Source organism: Pelophylax lessonae (assembly GCF_965119305.1).
Source record: "Pelophylax lessonae genome assembly, chromosome: 13".
NCBI lineage: Eukaryota > Metazoa > Chordata > Amphibia > Anura > Ranidae > Pelophylax > Pelophylax lessonae.
The window spans coordinates 159,573,817-159,586,239 of NC_138780.1; the positions used below are offsets into that span (position 1 = coordinate 159,573,817).

Consider the following 12,423-nt stretch of genomic DNA (forward strand, 5'->3'; position numbering starts at 1 on the left):
AACATTCAAAGTCTTTTAATATTTAGAAATATACACTCTTTAATATACAGCTCTCCCTGGTTAAAGAACGGATTTGGCATCTTTGAGTTGAGGTTTTACAATATAGACATTTTCTGATTCTGAACACTTGTCCTATCGAAAAACTTCAGCCGAATGTCAATGCGAGGTAATCTGAGACACTGTTAGGAAAAATAAACCGTGCAGCCAGCAGAGATGACGTCTGTAGACTCGGCTGTATTCTTGTAAATGACGGCAATTTTTTCCCCACTTAACAAATATTGTCAATTTTCTTGTTTTGTCCATTCCCAGCCGATCTTTTTTAGTGCTCTCTGCAGTCTAACTTTTCCCATAAGAAATGTGATTTCTAAATTCCTTTTATACCACTCTCTGAAAAACACAAGCAAGAAGAAAAAAAAAACAAAACATTATTTTATAGGTTCCATAATATAACCCTTCCGCATGGCTTATTCAAAAAGGTTTCCTCAAAGCTCCAACTGAATTTGGTATTGTAAAGCCCAGCAATGCAATGAAGCACCTTGCAAATGGCATCTATTACATAGAATGCTCAGTTATGACTGTACAGCCTTTAGAAGTATCCAATCTAATCAATCCGTTGCCACATAGAAATAGGTGCAACCAGGTATTTATGCATCCCTGCAAAACATGCAATAAATAGATTTTGTTTGTTTTACAGATTGTACAGATTCTTTTGTAAAACACACACACCTGGGTTAAAGTGGAAGTAAACTCTGTTTTAGCACTTATACCTACAGGTAAGCCTATAATAAGACTTACCTGTAGGTACTGTGAATATCTCCTACATTTCCTAAATCTCCTAAAGTATATGCAGCCAGTGATGTCACCGGCGGCTCCCACGCACATGCGAGGGACGGACGTCATCGTGCCCCTGGCCACTCGTGTAGCGGGAGGCGGTGTACCCAGAAGGAAGACTGGGTGAAGATAGAAAACCTCTCAGCGGTGACAGCGTGCCGCTGGACGGCTTCGTTTTAAGGCAAGTCTCTCATAATGTGCTAGTATGCGATACGATTTACTACCACTTTAAGGTGAAAGTTCACCCAAGAATTGACTCTGTCAACGTTAATGATTGCCGTAGATTTACGGTCTGGACTTCAAGTGGTAAAACAAACTCACAGCAGCTGCCATGAACTTCCATTTTTTTTTTTTTTTTTTTAGCCAGCTCCTACCTTTTCAGTTACGGAGAAAGAAAGGCGCCTCTGAGTGCAGCTGAAAACACTTTATTGCACAAACGATAAGCAGACTAAAGCTGGATACACACTATACAACTTTTGTTGTTAGATTTCCTTTAGATTTACCTTCAACTATGTAGTGCAAGGGCCGGCCTGATTGCATACAAATTGAAAGTGTTTAGATTTACCAAAACCATATAATATGAGGTCAAACCTAAAGGACAAAATCTAAAGAAAATTGTATAGTGTGTATCCAGTTTTACAATTAGGATAACATGTGTCCTCACGGCTCGGGATCTCTTCTTCTCTTCTTGTTTGTGCATTTAAGTGTTGTTAGCTGCACTCAGAGGCGCCTTTCTTTCTCCTTGCCTACTAGTTGGAACTGCTTCTGCCATTCCCAAGAGCTGCCCTCAGTGCCAGCGTGGCACCCTTGCACATTATCGGAAGTCCATCCATCTCCCCATTTTTCCTCCCCCTACTAAGATCTAGTTGGAGGACTGGTTTTTCAGCAGAAACGCCCAACAAATATTCCTTAAAAAAACTAGCTTTTCAGTTAAAGTGATCACTTTCCCTCTTTGGCCCCTTTCACATGACCATTCCGATCAGGCCAGCCTGTCTGTTTTTCAGACAGACCGGATCGGACCCTCCATTCACCCCTATGGACCGGGGACTGTAATTTTACAGCCGCCTACCTCCAATCTGAACCGGTCTGACAAAACAAACAGAAGGTGATCAATCTATTCTTCTCCGTGTAGGTGGATTGGAGGATAGTCGGGTGTAAACAGACAACCGATTCTGTTCACACCTGGCTGCCCATAGAGCAGAGCGGGCTGTGTTTGTGTCTGCTTAGCATAACTAAGCAAACACGAACCTGTCATCCATCCGCTCAGCAGGGGATCAGCAGAAAGATCCCCTGCTGATCATAACGGAGTCCACCCTATGTGAAAGGGGCTTTATGGCACCCCTGATCTCCCCATAAAAAGAAACTGTCGCTTGCAAATTCTTTCCCATAGGGGCTTTTTAGCCCCCTTCTGATAGAAATTGAGTTAAATGAACAAAAAAAAAAAAAATAAGTGTTAAAAAATGTAAAAGGATGAAAAAAAAAATAATGAGGATAAATATAAATGCAACACTGGCACCCTGTGCACAAATGCAATGCGATCGTGTGTGTAGGATGCGTGAATGCATCTGCTGCTTATCTTTTGATGTTTTCACCTGTTTTGATACATTGTTTACAATAAAGATGATTTTTCCGTCAGGTTTTGAATAGAAGGTAAAGTAGAACTATAGGCAAAACTCCCCCCCCTTTTGGATAGATTATTATTTCAGGTACTTATATAGCGATGTCAATTTACGCAGCGCTTTACATATACATTACACATTCACATCAGTCCCTGCCCTCAAGGAGCTTACAATCTAAGGTCCCTAACTCACATTCATACATACATAGTAGGGCCAATTATTTTTTATACAGGATCCAATAAACCTACCAGCATGTCTTTGGAGTGCTTAAAGCGGTTGTATCCCGCTTTTTGACACTTTTACCTACAGGTAAGCCTATAATAAGGCTTACCTGTAGGTACAAATAATATCTCCTAAACCGGCACGGTTTAGGAGATATTTACAGTGCATGCAGCCGCTCGCGCGAGCGGCGCATGCGCTCTGAAGGTCCGGGGGGACCTTCAATTAACTTGCCGGGAGCTTGCCGGAAAAATCACTCCCGCGTGCATGCGCGGGAGTGACGTCATCGCGGCTCCGGCCAATCAGCGCGCTGGAGCCGTCTCTTCCGGCCAATCAGCGCGCCGGAGCCGCCGAACCCGGAAGAGACGACGAGGGATCATGGCAGCGCCCGCATCGATGTCCGGGGGTCCGTGTCGGGGCTTCGTTTTAAGGTAAGTTAAACATAATGGGCTAGTATGCGATGCATACTAGCTCATTATGCCTTTGTCTTGCAGGTTTTTTTTTTTTTATTTTTTTTTTTATAGGGTTTACAACCGCTTTAAGGGAGATTTATAACCCGTGAGATTTTTTCTGCCATCTATGTCCCATTGCGGAGATTTCCCTTCAATTCCTGTCTCTAGGCCAAACAGAAGTGAGAGAAAATCCCTGCAAATTAACCACTTAAGCCCCGGAGGATTTGGCTGCTAAACGACCAGGGGGTATTTTGCGATTTGGCACTGCGTGACTTTAACGGACAATTGCGCGGTCGTGCGACGCTGTACCTAAACAAATTTGGCGTCCTTTTTTTCCCACAAACAGAGCTTTCTTTTGGTGGTATTTGATTACCTGTGCGATTTTTTGATCATGCGCTATAAACAAAAAAAGAGCGTCAATTTTGCAAAAATAGCAATATTTTTCACATTTTTATATGAAATTCCCCCCCCAAAAAAATGTAAAAATCAAAATTTAACATTTTCGGCCAATTTGTTTTATGCTACCTATGTTTGGTAAAAAAAAAAAAAAAAAAAAAAAAAAATCGGAGAAAGCGTATTTTGATTGGTTTGCACAAAAGTTATCGCGTTTACTAACAAAGGGAAAGATTTGTCATTTTTGTTGTTTTTTTTTTTAACGCGTAATGGCGGCGATCTGCGATTTTTTTTGCGGTACTGCGACATTGCGGAAGACAGATCGGACCCTTGACTGACATTTTTGACACTTTTGGGGTTACCAGTGACATTTCTACAGTAATCAGTGCTATATATATGCACTGTTACTGTAAAAATACACTGGTAGTGAAGGGGTTAACTTTATTTGAGAGGGAGGGGCTGTGTGTGTCCCTAGGGGCGTGCTTTCTACTGTGATTGGCTGTGGCTTCAGCTGTATGAACGGTGATCAATGGTTCTACATAGTAGAACCGTATGATCATCTCTCATACACAGGGGAGAATGACAGGCAGCTTGTTTACACAAGCCGCCTGACTTTCTCCCTCTCCCCCGCCGATCGCAGAGTGGCCGGCGGACATCGGGTCCGCCGGTCACACGCGCGGAGGGGTCCGGGGGCGCGCGCTCGCTCCCTAGACCCTCACAAGCAAGCGACGTAGACCTACGTCAGTTTGCCTGTGAGGGGCTGACCGCCGACGTAGATAGTCGTGCGGCGGTCGGTAAGTGGTTAAGGGAATTCCTTGGGGACCGCCAGATCACTAAAACTAGTATCACCCATTATTATTTTTCTGGGGATAACCCAAAATTTGTGATTTTCTTTTGCTTTCCCTTTCAATGATTATGGTAAACAGGACAAATAGAGAGGATGATTCTTCTTAAAGTGGGCACAGACAGCAATAAAAATTGACACGCGTTCTAATCCATCTCCACTTTATCCAAAATAAACAAAAAAAAAAAGTTTTGACTTTAGTTATATTTTAAGGTGCTATAAACAAAAAAAGAATTTACAACCCATTAATTTAATTTCATTCAAACCTCAAAGATTTCAGTGCAGAGCGTATCAGTCATTGTAACACAATACTCCCATGTCCATTTATCTGACCAATAACACATCTGTCTAGAAGAGACCGTGAGAAAAGGTTCCTCTGCTGAGATTAGCCAGTTGCTCTTTGCATAAGAGGTAAATCAACTTAGCCCAACAAGGGAAATAAGCATTTTTTGGGATTCATTTAAATCCCAATTCTCACTGTAGTATGCTTTTCCCCAAATGGCAATCTATTGGCTCTGTAACCTAAAAGTCATATAGCTTTCTTCTGTAACTTGCTGAATGTGGAAGGCCCTGCTGCTATGCCAACTCTTCTACCTGGAAAATGACATCCAGAAAGGAGATGTGACCATTACCTGTTATAGCGTGCATGCTTCTCAAAGTTTTTGCTTAGGAAATCCTTATAAAAATCTGCCATTACATCTGCATCTAACGTCCTTTTGCGTCCTGTGAAGAAAAAGAGTAGAACTCTGGTTGGGACATTCTCAGTATGTATTCCCTAAACAGTTGAAAGACATGACTTGCTTTAAGGGAATCTACAAACAAAATGGGATTCACTTACTAAAACCGGAGAGTGCAAAACCAGGTGCAGCTCTGTAAAGGAACCAATCAGCTTCCAGTTTTTTTTTTTGTTAACTTGACTGAACAAGCTGAAGTTAGAAGCTGATTGGCTACCATGCAGAGCTGTACCAGATTGTGCACTCTCCCGTTTTAGTAAATGAATCCCTATGTTTGCTAAGTTTATTATTCCTGAGCATTGAACACTTTCATTGGATTTTATATGAGAGAATACAAGAAGACTAACTTGAGGAAAGGAAATTTAAAGAAAGAGGTCAGCAATGGCAGCCTATATATATTTCTCTCATCGAGGCCTCCACTATGATCCCTAAAGACTCATCTCTTCATGGAAGCTTATACTGCTTTCAGCAAATTCCCGAATCTTCTACTTCAGGCCAGTCAAGTTCCTCCACCCCAAACTCGCTTATTCATGTCTTTATGGACCTTGCTCTGTGCACTGGTGTGCAGTCATGTTGAAACAGGAAGGGACCACCCACAAACTGTTCCCACAAAGTTGGGAGCATGAAATTGTCCAAAATGTCTTGGTATGCTGATGCCTTAAGAGTTCTCTTCACTGGAACTAAGGGACCAAGCCCAATCCCTGAAAAACAACTCCACACCATAATCCCCCCTCCACCAAATGATTTGGACCAATGCAAAAAGCAAGGTCCATAAAGACATGGATGAGCAAGTTTGGGGTGGAGGAACTTGACTGGCCTGCACAGAGTCCTGACCTCAACCCAACAGAACACCTTTGGGATGAAATGGAGCGGAGACTGAGCACATCAGTCCACATCAGTGCCTGATGTCACAAATGTACTTCTGGAAGAATAGTCATACATTCCCACACTCCTAAACCTTGTGGACAGCCTTTCCAGAAGAGTTGAAGCTGTTATAGCTGCAAAGGGTGGGCCAACTCAATAATGAACCCTACGGACTAAGACTGGGATTCCATTAAATTTCATGTGTGTGTAAAAGGCAGGTGTCCCAATACTTTTGACAATATAGTGTAGATCATTCCTTCTGTTTAGATTATCACTTGATTTCTTTGATAGGGGTTGATCCAAAAATCTTTGATAAAATGATAGCCCCTCATTTACAACCTCTTACCCCTTCAACAAAAAATAGACTCAAACCAAGCTGGCTTCATCCAAGGGTATAACAACATCATAAAACAATTTTAGTGGCTCATCACGCTCAAACTGCAAATACCCCCCTGTGCCTTTTGCCTCTTGACACAGAAAAGGCTTTTGATAAAGTCAGTTGACCTTTCCTTCGCCATATTCTTCTTCAAATGGATCTAGGCCCCAACCTTCTACACAAAATTATAGTATTCTACTCGTCACCTTCTGCCAGGATCTGCATCTTGATTGTCTCATAACACAGAGCCTACAACCCATCTTTTTGGGAATCCAGGGTTTTCCTCTGCTCTGGCGATGCCTTCCGTCTCTGGAGACCCCCCTGCCACACACTATTCAATCGACGCTATAATGGCTGGCATATCAACAGCTTAATTCCTTCTTATCCTCAATCCCGGACAAACAGGACTTATCCTCTCTATCTCCCCTATTTGAGAGCCTTCTTCTACAGGACTGGACACAAACAATTTCTCTAATCTACGCCATTCCTCTCTACTGCACTCATCCCGCTCTTACCAATATACTGATTAATAGACGATTAAACTTAGGGTCTTCTCTCGCTTATAAGGGTTGGGAAAAATCTTCTGTTTGGACACAATGGGGGAGATTTACTAAAACTGGTGAACCCAGAATCTGGTGCAGCTGTGAATGGTAGTTCATCAGCTTCTAACTTTAGCTTGTACAATTAAGCTTTGACACTAAAACCTGGAAGCTGATTGGTTTCTATGCAGAGCTGCACCAGAGGTTGCTGCACATGAGGTTTTAGTAAATAACCCCCACTGAATTTCCCTGTCAACAAAGCATAGGAAACCAATTTTAAAATCCTCATTCATTGATTCTGATATCCTCCCACACCCCATAACACCTACCCCTCAGTCTCAGATCAATTCTGAGGATGCCAAAGCTATCCTGGTACTATGTTTCACATTTGTTGGGGCCCCCTTACAAGATATTTTAGAACTTTACACTAAGGCCACAGGTACTGTGGTCCCTCACCTTCCCCAGTTCCTAACCTTCCCTAAATAGGTTTGCTTTCTGTGTTACCAGGCTTTATTTAACATGCTAAATAGATAACCTTCAACATTTCCTTATGGCTATTCGTACTTTGATTCCACACCACTTAAGCCCCGTACACACGTACCGATCGGCCGTCTTTTGTCCAGGGCTGTCGTGTCTGTTGAAAACTGCAAAAAACTGCACACGAATTTTGTCGGCCAACAACAGCCGACTGCAGAAGTGATGTCATGTGATGGTTAACTTTCCTTGTCTTTTTTCTTTTCTGAGCATGCCCAGTCTTGCAAATCTGCTGTCTGTCGGCCGAAATCTGTACTAACTGGCGAACAATCGGCCGTTCTGGTGTTGGCCAACAAAAATTTTAATGCCTGCACGACAGATTCTGTTCGGCTGAAAATGCGCTGTCGGCTGTCGGAAGCATCATACTAACAAGCCTACAATCGGCCGATCGGTCGTCGGCCGAATATTTACGGCCGACAATCGGTACGTGTGTACCTGTGGCTTTACCCTCCCTAGAGTGGGTCAGTGAATTAGACTCTCTCCCATGGAGCTCAAGACAATGATAAATAGGATTCTTATTCACAGACCTGGGTTGCTTGGACCGTCCTCCAGAACTCCTAGGAATTTTGTGACCAAATGTCAACCCTCTAAGTTTATGCATTTTCTGTTTGCATGTGGGGATGGTTGTGAGGCCCTCAGCATCCAGCATTACTTACCCTCTACAACTCCTCTCTCCTAAACTACCCCTTTCCAATACTCCTCTTCTTATATGCCCGCTTTTACATTTGTTTTTTTTATTTCTCCTCCTTTTATCTACCTGCTTATTCCCCCCACCCATGGAAAATTTCCTCCCCCCCCGTCTACACATCTTATAATTATTTATGTGAACACAAGCACTCAAGTCTTCAATTTTTGGAAATCTTACTATTCTCTGTCTATATCTGGAAAACCACCCTTTATTTTCCAGTGTACACACTCACATGCCTCCATATGATTTATCCTGTTTGAGATACAGTCACCTTTGTGATGTAGTATTTCCAAAATGGTTCTGTTATGTCCTGGAAATTCATGCCTGCGCTCTCGCTACAGAAATGTGATTCTCTTATAACCTAATTCCATTTACCCCCCCCCCCCCCCCAATATTTGCTGCAATCTGTATCCCTTATTTGTCTTAACTTAAAATCCAATAAAATTGGATTCTGAAAACTTTTTTTACATGTAAAGCAAGTCATAGATGTGGTAGGACTACAGTGTTTCATACAAAGATTATATTGATCAATATTGATATTGATATATGAAACGACTTTCTGTTTTAACACATCTTACCTTCTTCATCTTTCAGCCCCAGACCTAAAGCGCTAAGTTTTGAAATGACAAATGCTTCCTTTTCCTGAAACACATAAAAAATCCCAGTGGGATTGCATTATACAAATTGAAGGGCCAGTCAGTGGATTTGGTAAATTTTATTGAACCCCTTCACGCCAACCATACGCGAATAAGCAGTTCCACTGTACTGGACTTTTTTTCCCCGTAGGGCTGCATATTTGCGTGCTCCCAGCACAGAGAACGAGGTCTGATCAAAAGCCCTGGGCCCTGTTCCAATGATCGGGACCAGGAACTTCCGATTTCGGGTCACCTGATCACTGTGATAGCCTCTGGTTGGCTATCACAGTGACTGTTAAGCCTGCCCCTGTGTTTTCTGTCTCTCTGAATGGACAAGACACATACATTGTATATTTCTCTGTCCTTGCAGAGATAGAAAAAAAAAAGTGTGTGTAGAAAAAATATATATATAAAAAAAAAAAAAAAATAAAAAAAAAATGCTCAGATCAAGATTTTCTCTAGGTCAGACCCAGGGTTAGTGCTTGGTATTGCTGCGATTGTCAGGAGCAGAACATTTTATTTTGGCCTGTTCTTTGGTGGTAGGTTATAGTAGTAGCAAGAAAAATAGTTAAATTTAACATTTTTTTTTTTTTTTTACTATTTTGGGCTAGTTTTCCTTCGATAATATAAAAAAAAAAAAAAAATCTGGAGATATCCCTTATTTACCTCAAATGAAAGACCAATTTGAGCTGAAAAAAACACAAGAAATAATCCAACTGGATGCACAAAGTAATTGTGATGGATGTACAGGTTTACCAACACATGTCAAAGTTGCAAAATTGGGTTTAGGCATTAGGATTTATTTTACCCTTAGGAAAGAAGGGGGTTAAAGAGCTAGCCAAAGTTTGACTCAAGTCAAAAGAGGTATGTGCACAACTGTCAGTCTTTCCCCTGATAAAATACAAGTTGGGCTACCGGTCAGGAGGCCTGCTGGTTGATGACCTGACTCTTCTCTGCTGCAATCATGTAGTACAGCCAGGTAATCTACCAACTGTTAGCTTTTTATAGGACAGTAAAGAGAAGCAGCCTAAAGATAAGCTCATTCGTCTCATCTCTCCTCCCTGGACCCTAGTGCCGCATCCCTTTCCCCAGTCTGGTGTAGGTACTAGAGGGTAAGAAAAATTCTAATTCAGATGCTCATACTACATAAAAATTAACATCCGATTTGTTATAAATACTTAAAGCTGCCCTCTAGACAATTATTACAATCACCTTAAAAAATGAGAGATTCTGGCTTTCCCAAAACCTTTGATTCCATTCGTGTGTTTCCTGTCTCAATTCTCTGAGTTTTCTTTCCAGATGGGACTCATCATTAGGAATAAAATATTTTATAGGTCGCAGATTGGAGAATCGATCAGGAGGACCAATCCAGTCATTTTTGGATTGTGCTGGAGGACAGAAGCTGATGGCCTGAAAAAGAAATACAGAATATTACACATTTCACCACTCAAAAGTGGAACACCGCTGATCTGTTTCCTCCCCCGGTACCCTTCCCTACTTCCGGGAGACAGCGGCGCGGCAATGTCCCTTGGAAATTTGGCCCCCTCCTTTATCCTCCGCCGCTGGGCCTATTACAAAGCACAACGCGCTTTGCGCATGCACAGTAGGGAACCAGCAAACTTCACTGCCGGGTTCCCTTACCCTGGATGGCGGCAGCGGCGGCACCCGAGAGCCGATACGAAAATCGGCTCCGGGTGCCGACATCGCAGGCTCTCTGGACAGGTAAGTTCTACCATTTAAAAGTCAGCAGCTACAGTATTTGTAGCTGCTGACTTAATTTTTTTTAAGGGGAGCAGAACTCCACTTTAAAAAGAAATCTAATCTGCATTGTGTTACGAGTCACACCAAAGATGCAGCAAACAAGGTTTTTTAAAATGCAAAGCTTGTATTATTAAGGTGCGTTAAAAGACATTGTCACCCCCCGTCCATTCAGGGCAAGGTGACAGTGTCCATAGGAATGCATGGACCTTCTGAGGAAAGCTGCAGGGTCTGCATTCTTTTAAAAGTAATTACCCCCTGGGGAGTATCTCACAAAACAATGGGATTTTTGTTGCAGAGGGTGCCAGGAAATTTCTGGGGGAAGTTCTGAATACCAACGGTGTAGAGAATTGTCTCCAGGTTTCCATATTGGATTCAATTTTACAGAAAGTTACAGCACTGCAGACTGAAAAGTAAAAGGTAATTTTTAATAACATCAAAGTAGAATATGGCTCGTGTAGCAATTGTATGTGCTATAATAGTTTTCTCTATTTGCTATATTTTTTTTTCCCCTCACATAAGTGCAGTTACCTTTTAACCACTTCCATACCAGGCCGATTCTGGCACTCCTCTCCTACATGTAAAATAATTTTTTTGCTAGAAAATTACTCAGACCCCCCAAACATTATATAAAAGTTTTTTTTTAGCAGAGACCCTAGGGAATAAAATGGTGGTCGTTGCAACTTTTTTATGTCACGTCTGGGCCACTTTTTGCGATTCGGCGCTGTGCGACTTTAACTGACAATTGCGCGGTCATGCTACGCCATACCCAAATAAAATTGACGTCCTTTTTTTCCCCACAAACAGAGCTTTCTTTTGGTGGTATTTGATCACCTGTGCGATTTTTACTTTTTGCGCTATAAACAAAAAAAAGAGCGTAAATTTTGAAAAAATAACAATATTTTTCACATTTTTTTCTGTTTCAAGTATTTTATTTAATAGAAGAATGCAAATGAGTAACAACGTTTGACATATAGATCAAATTTTTTTATATGAAATTCCCCCCCAAAAAAATGTAAAAAATCAAAATTTTTTAAAATTTTTGGCCATTTTGTTTTCTGCTACCTATGTTTGGTAAAAAAAAAAAAAAAAAATCACAATATGCGTATTTTGATTGGTTTGCGCAAAAGTTATTGCGTTTACTAACTAAGGGAAAGATTTCTGTCATTTTTGGTGTTTTTTTTTTTTTAACGAGTAATGGCGGCGATCTGCGATTTTGTTTGCGGGACTGCGACATTGCGGTGGACAGATCGGACCCTTGACTGACATTTTTGACACTTTTGGGGGTACCAGTGACATTACTACAGTAATCAGTGCTATATATATGCACTGTTACTGTAAAAATGACACTGGCAGGGAAGGGGTTAATTTTATTGGAGAGGGAGGGGTTAATGTATGCCTGGTGCTTACTAACGTGTGTGGGGGGAGGTGACTGAGTGACACAAGGACAGATCGAGGGTTCAGCTATGCAGAACCCTGCAATCTGACCCTGCCTGTCACGTAGGAGATCCGCCCGCTCTGTGTTTACACAAGCGGGCGGATCTCCACACTCGATCGCTGTTGCTTCTCCCCCGCCCGACTCCCGCTGTGACTGAACACAGCGGGAGCGAGCCTCCGGCGGCACGCGCCGCCGAGAAAGGGGAGTGTCTGGCGACGTAGGTCTACGTCGCCAGACGATAACAGATCACTTTGCCGCAGTAGTGCTCGAGTGAGTTAAAAAAAAAAACAAAAAAAAAAAAAAACCACAGTAAAGTTAGCCCATTTTTTCCTGTATAATGTGAAAGTTGATGTTACCTCAAGTAAATAGATACCCAACATGTCACACCTTAAAATTGCGCACACTCGTCGAATGGCGCCAAACTTCAGTACCTAAAAATCTCCATAGGTGGCGCTTTAAAAAAATTTTTACAGATAACCTGTTTAGAGTCACAGAGGAG

The 12,423-nt window shown here is 41.9% G+C and overlaps 1 protein-coding gene across 1 annotated transcript in view; it reads right to left on the bottom strand.

Moving 5' to 3' along the window:
- COA8 (cytochrome c oxidase assembly factor 8) overlaps positions 1–12,423 on the bottom strand; it is a 20,854-nt gene continuing 8,431 nt past the window's right edge. Inside the window, exons 2-5 of the mRNA XM_082275562.1 lie at positions 9,941–10,138; positions 8,672–8,735; positions 4,991–5,081; positions 1–387 (exon numbers count right to left, since the gene is read on the bottom strand). Coding sequence (XP_082131688.1) covers positions 282–387; positions 4,991–5,081; positions 8,672–8,735; positions 9,941–10,138 — 459 coding nt within the window. The 3' untranslated portion in view covers positions 1–281. The remainder of the gene's footprint in view (positions 388–4,990; positions 5,082–8,671; positions 8,736–9,940; positions 10,139–12,423) is intronic.